This window comes from Simochromis diagramma, unplaced genomic scaffold, assembly GCF_900408965.1.
Source record: "Simochromis diagramma unplaced genomic scaffold, fSimDia1.1 OVJJ01000304.1, whole genome shotgun sequence".
Classification (NCBI taxonomy): Eukaryota; Metazoa; Chordata; class Actinopteri; order Cichliformes; family Cichlidae; genus Simochromis; species Simochromis diagramma.
In genome coordinates, this window is record NW_024387030.1 from 10,846,046 (window position 1) to 10,859,189 (window position 13,144).

General features: G+C 39.7%; 1 protein-coding gene across 1 annotated transcript; it reads left to right on the plus strand.

The window, feature by feature from the left end:
• Window positions 1-1,502: 1,502 nt before the first annotated feature.
• On the plus strand, window positions 1,503-13,127 carry LOC120739569 (non-compact myelin associated protein). The gene is made up of 4 exons (XM_040041374.1): window positions 1,503-1,827; window positions 10,865-10,971; window positions 11,377-11,461; window positions 12,008-13,127. Exons 2-4 carry the CDS (start codon window positions 10,878-10,880, stop codon window positions 12,285-12,287), a joined length of 459 nt encoding a protein of 152 aa, XP_039897308.1. The 5' UTR covers window positions 1,503-1,827; window positions 10,865-10,877; the 3' UTR covers window positions 12,288-13,127.
• Window positions 13,128-13,144: the final 17 nt, after the last annotated feature.

The following is a 13,144-nucleotide window of genomic DNA, read 5'->3' on the forward strand; positions in this document are numbered from 1 at the left end:
TCCATTGGCCCCATGTTTAATCCAGAATGTATTTAAAATACTTCTTCTCATAGAGGACCCAACACAGTCCTGGCTTACTTGTGGTTCTCGGAGTTGAAGAATGGTAGGCAGAGCCTTTAGCTATCAGGCGCCTTTCCTGTGGAAACACCACCTAATATTAAGATGAAACTTGAAGCTTTCCTTTTTAATAAACCTAATAGATAGGGCTGGATCAAGTGGCTCTATTGCTATAGACTTTTTGTGCTGTTTCACATAGTGTGTGTTTCTCTATTCTGTTTTTTTCCTCTTCTCTCTCCTTCACACCCTCAATCATTGACTGCAGACAGCTGCACCTCGCTGTCTGGTCTATTGTCTGGTCTCTTCCTGTTATAAGAGAGTTCTTCCTTCCCATTGTCACCAAATGCTTGTTCACAAGTCAAGTAATTAATGTTGGGGTTTCTCTCTAATTTTATAGGGACTTTACTTTGCAATATAAAGCAGCTTGAGGTGACGTGCTGTAAAGGGATGCTATATAAATTGACCTAAAATAAACTGAGGGAACCTCCACACTCGGTGAAATTCAAAGGTTTTAGCACGCATGGTGTTTGGATCATTCATACTGGACTGGAACCAACACAATGCCAACACAATTCCAATTAAAAAGATGTATTCTTCTCTATGAAATCTGACCTGCATCTTTTATACTGTATGTACCGGTGTTCCAGCACAGCGAAACACAGCGACACCAGCTCCGTTCATGCATCTAGGTTGCCGACTGTTCTTTCAGCCGGGACAATGTGTAGCTCCTCAAATGAAGTTTACTTACACTTCCTCACAAAAGAATAGCTTCCAACTTGCTTTATTGTCATAGGAACCTCGTGGTCCCTGGGGGTAACATGAGGCTGGATCCTGAAGTGTTCTTGGCACAGATTCGGGACAAGTCTAACCAAGCTGTTAAATTATTGCTTGTACAAATGTTTCCCTTGTTTCCAGCTGTTTGAATGGATCTTACAGTCCAACAATAGAAGGCTGGTACACACACACCCAATACCCTTTGAACAGGCATATTGTCAATTTTTAACTACATACATGAAATGTGTTTGACCAGAGATGAATGCATATCTGATAAAACTGAAACGACAAACTTTGCCAATACTCACACGAGTAAACACGAGTAGGGCCATTTGTTCTGTAAAGGAGAGGAAGTGACAGTTTCAAATGACCTACCAGTTAAGACATTAATCTTAACTGGAGGAATAGAAATGTGTCCACTATATGCTGACTATGTGGACAAAGTGTCCCGAGGCGCCCACTGGAGACTGATTTTGAGAAGCAGTGGTCATGGGGAGAGCTGGCAGCTTTGGAGAGGATTCTTGCTTTTTGATCAGCAGCTCCAGCACGCCTAAGGGACGGGCGGAGGGACCTGAAAAACCAGTTGCCTGACATTATTACTTTCAGCGAGAAGCAACGTGGAGCCTCCTCCTCCTCCACACTCTCCTCCCCTTCTTCACATAAACACTGTGATTCACAGAGAAACCACACACACACACTCTCTCTCTCTCTCACACACTCACAGATATCCGTGATTGTTTCTGAACTCTCGCGCTCTCTCAGTACATCTGACCTGTATGCTTGTACCTGTGCCGCCACCACTTTAGCTACATTTGGGATTTATTCTCCCCTCCTGGAGTTGCTCACGCGGCTCTTCGACTCCCTGGTGTCTCCCTCCCCAGGCCTGCTGCGATTCTGGACTATGCCCCCCTCAGTCAGCTGAGGGAGGGGGCTCTTGCACTGCTCAGGCTCCCATCCGGAGAAGGCTTGGGCTGAAATCAAAGAGAAGGTGATCGGGTAGGTCACACTAACCGCTGCGGTTTTCTTGGCAGATAATTTTTTTTGTTTTGATGTAAACTCAAAGAGTAAGAACTCCCTTTCCTGTTGAGTGTTTCCTGTTCTGGAGCGGGGGTTCTCTCAGACATAACGAGAACATAGGTGATTCTCAGGTGAGGGGACAAAAAAATAGCTCACATACCAAAGATCTCTCATGTATAGAAATCTGCTTTTAGTGCTAAAGAAGTGGACAAGTTTGAATTGGAATTTAAAAAAAGAGTCATTTTGACCTCTCATTAGTATCAGGCTGCATATCTCCTATTGATAAGTGACTGTTTGATGGAGCAGCTGCCCATCAGCTGGCACTATAATTGCAGGTAAATGCAATCGCACGTTGTGTAGTCCTGCTGTACCGATTCACATGATGACGGTTTATTGATTTAAGATTTGTCACTGTGTTGTGGAACTCTCATTTTTAGTTTCTTGACAAGGAGACTTCTAAGAACAGAAAGATGACCTGTTCCTCAGGTGCATTTTACTCATCTTCACACATTAAACTTCTTCTAAGTGTTTAATGCCTGTGTAAATCTACCCAGCTAAAACAGATATTCAAGTTTTAATCACGTTGAAACATTGCTCGAAATGTTGCCTGTTATTCAAGTTATTCAATGTGATGTGGTTTGATTTTATTTTGCCTTCTGTGATTTTCTTTGTTTAATTAGAAGATTGTGATCCTATGATTGAAGTATAAAAGAGGTTAAAATGAAATTAAATTGACATATTCACAAATGAACTCTGTGGCTCAGTAGGCTAACTTCAATTGTATGGACTTTCTTGTGTTGTCACATTTAACTTTGATGAGCATTGTCTTATAATGTGCTTTGTTAATACAGCATTAGCAAGTCACACCGTACGTACCAGCAAAGCAACACTGTGACAGAAAATGAACTTATATAGAAATCTATTACAGACCAATTAGAAACGATGCGATTTTCATCATGGCAATGATGGATTAATTCTATGTCGTGTATCCAGTTAGAAGGAAAAGTGTGTTATACAACGCTAAATTCTATTCTGAGCAGCATCATCTTAGTCATTTAGGAAAATTATTCATCCTATTATTAGATCGTAATATTTCTGAGGAATCCTGAATGAGTAATCAGCGCTTCATCTCAGACAGTTTGTGTAGGTTTGTCTCCTGATAATAATTCTGACTGACAGATTTTAATTAGAAAATGTGTTCCTAATTAGTGTAAATACTCCCAGAGAATGTGTGAATGATGCTTTAACACTCCTTCAAGTGACTGGTAATTTTTTTTTACAGCTTTCACATTTGTAAACAAGCAAAAACAAATAAAAAGAGACACTGAGTTCAGCATTCAGTCTGTGCAACTTACAATCCATATTTGGGCTTAAATGCTTTTTTTTTTTTTAAGTTCACACTTGAGAAATGGCTTTTTAATCCCCTCACACACTTCATTTGTCATGCTTTTCGTGGCTGTGTAGAATACTCTTCACGCTAAGAAGCTGTTGTGCAAACTTATCGTAGACTCATTGCTGAAGGGTTTATTGCCTCCATCTGAAACCAGTTTAGTGTGATTCTCACTACAAATACCAAATTATCTGAGCTTGTTTGGAATTTGGCTTTCAAATTTATCCACACATGGATCTACATTTTTATCGTCTTTGGGGTCTGTCCAATGACTTAACAAGTGTCCGGCAGTTAGCTCCGTCATTCACACCTTTACTTTCATGGTACGATCACTTCAGCTTTACATGAATAACAGCAACTGTTCTCTGTTGCAAATTTCTGTGCTCACTGACTGGGCTCGATAAAAGTCACAGTAAAATCCCTATTAGATGTGACATCTGAATAACCAAAGATATGAGAGGTTTACATCAGAGATGATCCAGGCGAGCTCTCTGCTGTGACTTTAGGCCACATGTCCGCTTTTCTAAGGAAACAATCGGGGCCATCTATGTCTTGTTAGCTTGCTTCAAAGTGACTGCTCAAATATTGGCTCCGACAGCCGTTTGAAGATTGTACTTTGAATGTACTTGTGAACATGGGTCGTGCGGGAGACTGCGTTGTTTTTAACGTCTGGGTGAGCATCTGCAGAGGTGGAACGAGTCAACAGCTTTGTCTGTTCATTCCCTCATAAAAAAATAATATTAAAAAAAAGGAAACTAAATTGTTCCCGTTCTGCAACGAGTCCACTTTCTGGACAGACCAATAACCGGCTTGTTTACTCAGGGTGGAAGAAAGGATATTGAATTTGCAGTGTTAGTGAATAGCTGCAGTTTGTGGAACAGCAAACAAACTCTTATTACAGAACGGAGAAGATTGACCGGCGAGGACACGGATGCTGACGTCAGAATCAGTGGTCTGTTGAGATTTAGTTTCAGATTCCTTTACTTTTAAGAAACCAGAGTAAAAAAGATGAGAGGGTCTCTTGCTACTTATGTCTTATGTCTTTTAAAAGATTGTCCTGCTTGTGTATATTAACTGTAATATAGTTTCCCTGTGGGGGGAAAAACAGATTTTCCATGCTCTGGGGTTTGCAATAAACATAAAACGAGTTAACGTGGATAAGTGAATTAAGTATTTGGAGCTCAGCCAATATAGTATATAGATTGGCAATATCACAGCTACTGACAAATATGTTGTTCATTGTGTCCCGATGCAGGAACATGATGAAGGAAAACATACTTGGGCTGCTTTAGAAACAGTGTTATCACATATTTTACATCATAGCTGAGCAGGCAGAAATGTATTACTGAAAAGTCAATAAACAATGGCTGCATCATTTTTACTTTTCAGTATTACATCATACAAATGAAATGCTGAAAACTGACACTTATAAAAACATATAAAGTATATTGACAATGGTGCAACAGATCATAAACTTTATGCACTCGGTTGGATCTTGGGTTTAAATCTGTGAAGTTGAAGTGTTTTTTTTTCCTCCATCCTGCAGAATCCTGGCCAAGCCACCGGCCTTTACTGCCACTCGTGTTTGAATTAGCTTGACTGATTTCCCCTCTGTTATCTTGACAATAAAGGATGTATGTTTATGGCTTATGGCATTTCCAATATGTGGCTAAGTTGATCAGCTGATTACACTGTTTGGTTTGTACACCAGGAATGTGGTAGCCAGTGACCAAGCTATGAAAGGACCGGTGTTGCTTTAAAATGTTTACTGTAAATAAAAAACGATCCGGGTTCAAGCCAAAAATCCATCTGCTGGCACCTGTTATATGTTATTTAACTAACCCTGGAGAGAGCATATTCTCTAAGATTTACAATCAAAATCAAGCCAGAAAAGAGATATTATACACATAAAAATACACTTGGACAATTAAATGAGGTCATTATCTTTTATCACAAGCGTTCAATCATGGTAAATGGCTTAGGATAACATATCTTTTGCAATTTGTTCTACTCAGGGAAACGGCGCCATGATTCATTTGCCATCAAACTCGAGTTTTGTCTTCTGGGCAGTTCAGCCAAAGTAAAGGAGTGGGTATAGGATGACGATGTCTGCACGTGATTTAGTCAAGGTGTGTTAACATTAGGTGTTTTTCCTTGGCTGAGGGCTCTCCCAACCTCTGCCACATAGCACCCATCCTAAATCTAAACTGCAGCTCCTGTGATGTATTACTTACGTCTGTCAACACACCTATTCCGTGAGAGGCGTCACACCCACTGGCTACTGAATCACAAGCATGTGCAGTTATGTAAAGAGATGCCTCTGTACCATGAAAACGCCAAGTAAAGAGGGTGGTTAAGGAGTGAAACGTTTAGTTTAAAATTACAGTACAGCTATTGGGGAGCTGTCCCAGGGTGTAACCTATGACAGCTGCTTTGGGCTCCAGTCTCAAAACAGCCTTTGACTGGATAAGGAGTTATGAAAATGGACAGATTATGTTTCAACTGTACAAAAGATGACATTAAATCTCCATCCTGGGACGATAAATGTGATCTATCTTTGCTTAATCCGATCACCTCTTTTTGATAAAAGCTGGTACACATCCTGCTGCGCTGGTGAAGCCATTTTTTTCGACAGCACATTTTTGATTGCCTCTGCAGACACGGCAGCTTTGTAGCACAACAAATACCCGTAGCTCTACATTTGAACCTTAAAGAAAGAGCTTGTTCTTTCTCTCATGGTAACTTATTCTATAATCACCAAAGACTCAGCTATGATAAAGGCACTTTTAACAAATTTATTTAATTAGTACACCTAGCTTCTTCCCATTTAAGCCAGTTAACCATATTAATTTTTTTTTTTTTTTTCCAGTAAATGAATCCAGACCTGTTATTCCGTCATGTTCTGTTAATTTGCTGTAAACAACTAATGGCAAAGAACTAATGAAGACATAATAAAGGATTAGAAGCTAAAAATACAGCACAAGTACTTTAAAGAAAAGAACTGTAATTGTGTTATTTGCCACCATCTGGAAAATGTACACTATTCTTTTTACACAGTGAGCCAATAAATGAACAAATACAGTAATAATACTTCAAAGGAAGATATAGTTTAAAACTAACTGTTGAAAATACAGTACTGTAAAGAAAAATACTATAGCTATCAATAAGGTACTTTTTAAACACACACATATGTCATTTAAACTTTTTGCCTATAGGAACAAAAATGACTCAACTGGTTACATAACCACGTCATCCCCATAGTGTATTCCCTACTGTTTCCAAAGCAATGGTGTAACTGACCTTACACATCAGACGATTAGTTAGCCACTTATCAGAAGCTGTCAACACAGCAAACAGCTGACATGATGTATGCCATTATTAATCTCTTTGCCTAATAGTATGTCAACACCTGGAGAGTCATTTATGCAATATTTGCCCGGTGGATAAGACGTAAAGTACACACACACACGTATCGAGTACAAGTTTCGTTACTCTATTCTCAGAGTGTGACTACAGTTCTGATTTTACTGCAGTGAAAACAATAAAATCACAGTTTAAGCCCTGACCAATTTTTGGTATTTGTGACTTTAAGTGTCTGTGCATTCGTGTCCTTGAGGTTTCGCATACACTATATGGTCTGTAAAAAGACCTTGTGCAATGCTTCCAGGATGTGCACAGTGGCTTGTAGGTGAAATGTAAACTCGAGCATGATGTTTAAGACTGAGCACAAAAGACTGCACTTATCCATACACTTCATGGGGGAAACAATAATCTAAAATCTCATAATCTCTGTAAAGTAGGTAAAAGAATGAATCAGAAATGACATGTCCAGTGTATACGCAGTGCTGGGGTGATATTTTCCATACTTTACTGTGACTATAATTGATATGATATGTGTCAGGATGTGTGCGTGGGATGATCTTCCGTGTGCCAAGATTTTCAGCTTTTTATAGCTGATGCAAATTTTTATCCGCTTGTGCCACCTGCTCTGATTGTGCCGCTGTGCCGGCAAACACGCTCCTGTTAAAGAAATCTAAATAGTTCTGTGATTTCAGCCTGGTAATTTTAAGATTAGTTAATGAGTGGTGGAAGTGATTAGGTCAAAAAATGTCAACTCATTATAAGATACAAAACCACACACACACACACACACACAAACACAAATAAATGCTATCGTAATGTCGGCACATTAAATCTTCCACTTAATCACCGCCTCATTGAGTCACGCTTGGATGACTCACTGAGCTCACTGTGTATCCTTTGGTTTACGTTGCACTGCGTGAAAAGAGGATGAGGAAGTCCAGTGATGACGCCAGCGTGCTACAAGTGGAAACAAAAGTAGAAGTGATATTTAGAGGATGTCTTTATGTAAATCTATATGGAAATCCATTTTATGGAAGTTAAAAAGTTTGTTCGTGTCAAGTTTGCTTTGGTTGCGAGATGGTGTCGCTGTCCTTGTCAGTGTCAGGGGAGAGATCAGTGACAGGGACAGCCCTGACCTACAGCTGTGATCTGATTGTTTCCTGGAGTTTCTGGGATCCGCCCACTTGACAGAGGATCTCTTCGTGACATGCTTGCAAAAAAGTAGATTAGATTGCGATCACAGTGTTCTGAGTACAATAACGAAATCACACAGGAGCCCTGATTGTCGACTTGCAGTAAAATAATATCTGAGGGTGACTCTAGGAGTCATGGCTGAGAGATCGCTAATCTATACCTTTTCGTTTCTAGAACCTCGTTTGTAGGAATAAACGAATTAAATTTTAGCGTCAGGAACTTCATTTTGATAAAACAGTTTGCACATAGTGGGGGTTTTACCATTACATAAGCATTAATTTTGGTAATTACCAATACTGTTACTTTAGCCAATATTTGGCATTGTGTGGTGAGCTAATAAGTTTGTTAAGCACTGTAACTTGAAGACTTTAGTAAGCACTATTATACTTATATGTTGTAAAAGAGAATGTGTTTTTTCAGTTAAAATTTTATTCATGTTTATTTTGAATCTGACTACGGGAACTTTGAGTTTTGAAAACGTTAGGAATGTGGCAGGATTACCACCACGTTTAACAGCTGAAACTAGAAAAGCAAATGCTGTGCTTGGAACGTAAAATGTTTCCCCATTCTTGCTTTATCTAAATTGTTACCTGCTTATAAGTACAGAGCCTCCATTGTGGTAATTTTGATTTATTATATGCCAAGTGTTTATGTAAGCTGACAGGTCTAGATTGCAGACAGTTCATCTTAGTGCCGCGCTCTTTTACCACAATGCCATGCTTCTTTATGTATGCGGAAAATGTGAAAAATGGATTTGTCCTGCTGAAATAAGAATGGTAAATGGTAAATGGCCTGTATTTGTATAGCGCTTTTCTAGTCCCTAAGGACCCCAAAGCGCTTTACACAACCTGTCATCCACCCATTCACACACTGGTGATGGCAAGCTACATTGTAGCCACAGCCACCCTGGGGCGCACTGACAGAGGCGAGGCTGCCGGACACTGGCGCCACCGGGCCCTCTGACCACCACCAGTAGGCAACGGGTGAAGTGTCTTGCCCAAGGACACAACGACCGAGACTGTCCGAGCCGGGGCTCGAACCGGCAACCTTCCGATTACAAGGCGAACTCCCAACTCTTGAGCCACGATCGAAGAAAAAAAGTGTCATCTATCTGATTGGCAGGTTATGTTGCTCTTAAAAGTAGATCTCATTTAGCATTACTGGTGTCTTCACAGATGTTGACTAAAGTCACCTTATCACCATGAAAGCATCCGGCTTCTGTAACAGTCCTTGTTCTCTTTAGTGCCAAGGATGTGATTCCTCACACCACAACATAGTTTTCCACCTCACTTCAGTCCATTTTAAGTGAGGTCTTAGTCATTAAAGATAACCCTAACCCAACATTTTGGAGAAGGGAAAGACTGATTTTTATGGAAATACTGAAAATGGATTTTGATGTGTGTCAGTTGGGAAGATTATTTTCTTTGTTCCCTGATTGGTGAGAGAAGGGAATGATGAAAAAATAGTTGACTATATTTTAAAAAAGCTAACTGGAAAAATTGAAAAATTGAAGGGAAAGGTCAAAGTCAGGGAATGGGATAATTAATCATTATCCCCTAATTAATATAACTGAGGATAGGAAAGGAAAAGGGAGCGAAGGAGGACAAAATTTAGTAAAAGGGAATTAATAGGAAGTAAGGGAAGATTCGATTTTTGGAAATGGAGGAAAAGACACAAGAAGAGGAGGGGAAGGTTAGGCTTCAGGAAATGAAGGAAATGAAGAAGGGGTAATGCTGAGGTTAGTCCAGTGGAAGGAGGAAGAAGAGATGAAAAGGTGGGATTTAGGGTTTAAGAAAAAAGAAAACAACATAAAAGGGAACTTTTTTAAAAAGGAGTGGAAAGAGGATAAAGGGAAAGGGGGGAGGGAAGGTTGATATGAATGAACAGGATCATTTATAGAATATAGTTAGGAGGAAAGGAAGGAGAGGGCGCAGAGGTTTGGGATTTTGGTTGAAGTCATCTCTAATGATGACTTAGGCCTCAGAGGATTAGTGCAGTGTCACCTGAGATACCACAATCCTGGCCATTCTCTGTTGGTTTTTGTCCTTGTTTCTCTGGATGTTCTGAATCTTGTAATTATATTATCTACTGAAGATGATGATTTGCACTTTTGCATTGGTAAACATTCCTAAAATGTGAAATGGCGGACCGCTGCCCACATTTGCTTCCCTTGTGCTTAAAAAAGTCAAAATGTTACAAAATGTGATAACGTAAGGAGGTGTTTATGCACAGGAGGTGCAGGGTATATGAAATAAATAAATGTTAAGTACCCCAAAACGAGAACTGTAGGGCAGGAATACAGGAACGCAGTACTGGGTCATATTTGTGCTCTGTTTTTTCAGCTTTGTTCTGACTGCCTGATGAATATACATCCCTGAAACAACAAAGGCTTTGGCAGACATGACAAAGCCTGGCATTACCAGCCAGTCAATCCGAAGCATGAGAACCCAACAATCACATCCTGTCAGTCAGTTGTTTGTGTGAGAAATCTCGTCAGAGACGAGTTATGTGGCTGGCAACATATTTTCTGCTTTGACTGCTTCTGTAGACTGTGTCGTGAAATACATCAAAGATTTTAAAAACGAAAAAAAAAGGTGTGTATTTTGCTCTCTTATATTCCCCTTACCCCCAAATCTGGTCCTGCCAGAGGTTTCATCCTGTTATAAGGGAGTTTTTCTTTCCCAGTTTCGCCAGGTGCTTGCTCATAGCCTTCAATAGGGGACAGCTGTTGTGAATATATATAAATAAAACTGAACAGAAAAGCTTTATGATTGCTAGAATCTTCTGGTACCACAAATCTTGGTATTCACTCGTACTTTTTATTGTACTGTTCTGGTGAGGTTTGCCATTCTTGTGGATGCCATAAAACATTCAGTCATTACCAACTTTCCCTCCACTGAGCGATCCATCTGCTACTTTTATTCCCCATCTGTTCTTCTACATTCCTCTTATTTTCTAGATGTGTTATAAATCTATTGCAGAAACGGTTTAAACCTTATAATATTTCTCTCGAATGAATGTAGTGCTGTTTTAGTCTGTGGCTGACGTGATACTTTTTGTTCTTGGCAGGTTATTCCTGAAGATGCAAGCTTCAACCGTCTCACCAGTGACCAACACTACCGTAACTTCGAACACAACCGCTGTCACCAAGTCCAAAGAACAAATACTCATTCAAAGTAAGAACATCATCTGTGTGTGAGCTCCAAACTGCAGCGTCGTCTTGAACCAGACATCAGTGAAACACATCCTTGTCAGCAAGGTTTTGTTTTTTTGTAGACACCATGATAGTGCTTTGAATTAGATAAGAAATAATCAGAAGAGCCAGTCCTCAGAAATAAAAACCCACTGCGTCATAAAGTCTAATCTGCACATTTCTTATGGGCTTGGCAGACAAGTATTTGGTAGAAAATATTTACCGTCGTCTGTTTACCTTTTAGTGATATGGTTGCTAGGTCACAAGTCATTATTTCTGGAGGACACACAAAATAAGTTGCACCATCACAAGAAAGCGGAATGTGTATAAGACGGCGTAGCTGTCAGAGAGTTCATTGCTCATCTTGCCTCTCTTCTGTATCTCTCAGGTTCTGGGGCTATGATTGCTGTCATTGTCATTGGCATTATTATCATTCTCGCCATTTTACTCATCATCCTGAAGACGTACAACAGGTGAGACGACATTCCTCGGACACAAGGCGATTCCTGCATACCGAATGTTTCAAGCTGTAAAGCAATGTTGCTATTTCTGTTCACTTCGTGGAAGACTAGAGAGCTGCTTTTTTTTTTTTATCACGTTCCGTTTGAGAGATACCATGATACCATCTTCTGTATCAGATTCTTATTTATTCTCTGCCTGTGGTTCCCTGACATTTTGACGAGGGACTTTTTCCCTATAAAGTGGCACAACCTGACGTACAGGTCACATCTATCTATATATCTGATTTGCAACCGGTAGCTAGAACCACACAGGGGCATTCCCTTCTTAGATTGTTTAACTTCAATAAAGACACATGAGAGGGACTTATGACCCTTTGACAATCTAATATATGTAATGTAAATGAGTTTTTATTTTATTCATATAGCTACTACAGTAAAAAGACAAAAGACTGCCAAGTAAAAAACTGATATTATTATGGAATTATTACAGGAATCACAAATTTAAAAGAAAAATCTATAAATTTGTCTTCCCAATGTCTTTGTTTGTTTTTTGTTCAGGCGGACACGTGAATCCAGACTCCTGGGAACCAGTAGAAGTTCAAAACCTCGTCCGAAGATGTCCCAATCTACAGTTCAAAGCAACTTTCCGCTGACGCCCGTGGGAATCAGCTCTGTGTCAGGGAGCATCACCAACTCAAACCCAGCCTCAGAGAGCAGCTTCCGGCTGCCCAGAGCAGAGCTCACCAGTGCGGAGGGGAATCAAGTTGAGCAGTTCAGCACCAACAGCGGGTCCACCGTGGTCACCATACATGAAAATCCATCAATAGAAAACACATAGCACCAAGACTGCGGTTTAGTCTCAAAACAGGCACTGACTGATGTGTTGTTACATATTGTGCTGACTGAATGCTGTGGAAACTCAATCTGTGACCTTGTCACTGTTAAATCTCCAACAACTGGGCCACTGGTAGAGACTACAAGGATATCATGAGGTCTTTTGGGTGTACAATTCAAAGATGATCAAAGCAGCACACAAGGGAAATGAAGGATCTGAATACGGAAATTTCCTTTTGAAGAACTTTGGCTAAACTCAGTGTTCAGAGAATAGTCATTGCTGTTTGTGCTCTTTGCTGATGTTGCATTACTGCTAATGAAGTAATGAAGTAATGTGTAGTGTGGACAGCTATGGGCCTATGGCTGGATAATGCTGGTCCGGCGATGCAAATTTATGTTTTCAAGAGGTTTTTGAGTATACGTAGAATTCATCTAATTGAAGGCATGGAAAATGATAACTCTTTTTGTAGTTGTGTAATGGACACCCTTTATGACTGAGAAAATGTGTTAATGTTCCAGATTTATTTTGAGCTCTATTAACTTTACATCATTCTGTACTTGTGAGCAGTCACACATTCACTCTGATTATTTTGTGTTTTTAAAAATCTCTAAAATATCATTACGTCCTTTTTTCTTTCTGTCTTTCATTCATTCTTTCTTTTTTACCACGCAGAATGAAGAGACCTATGTGAAACAGCTTGTCAGCCTTACTTCCTGATGTGAAGCATTTTTAATTTGACATTAAAGTATTTTGCACTTTATTCTCTTTGGTCCATGTATTTGTATTGTTTGTAGATGTTCACTAAATGAAATGAAGTGAAAATAAAAACTAATATTTGTAGTAGTGGATTGTCTGTTTAT

Excerpts from the sequence above, each read along its gene's own strand:
- LOC120739569 (XM_040041374.1), top strand. The coding sequence starts at position 10,878 with ATGCAAGCTTCAACCGTCTCACCAGTGACCAACACTACCGTAACTTCG. Across the intron at positions 10,972-11,376 it reads AGAACAAATACTCATTCAAA|GTTCTGGGGCTATGATTGCT; the intron begins GTAAGAACATCA and ends TGTATCTCTCAG. Across the intron at positions 11,462-12,007 it reads ATCCTGAAGACGTACAACAG|GCGGACACGTGAATCCAGAC; the intron begins GTGAGACGACAT and ends TTTTTTGTTCAG.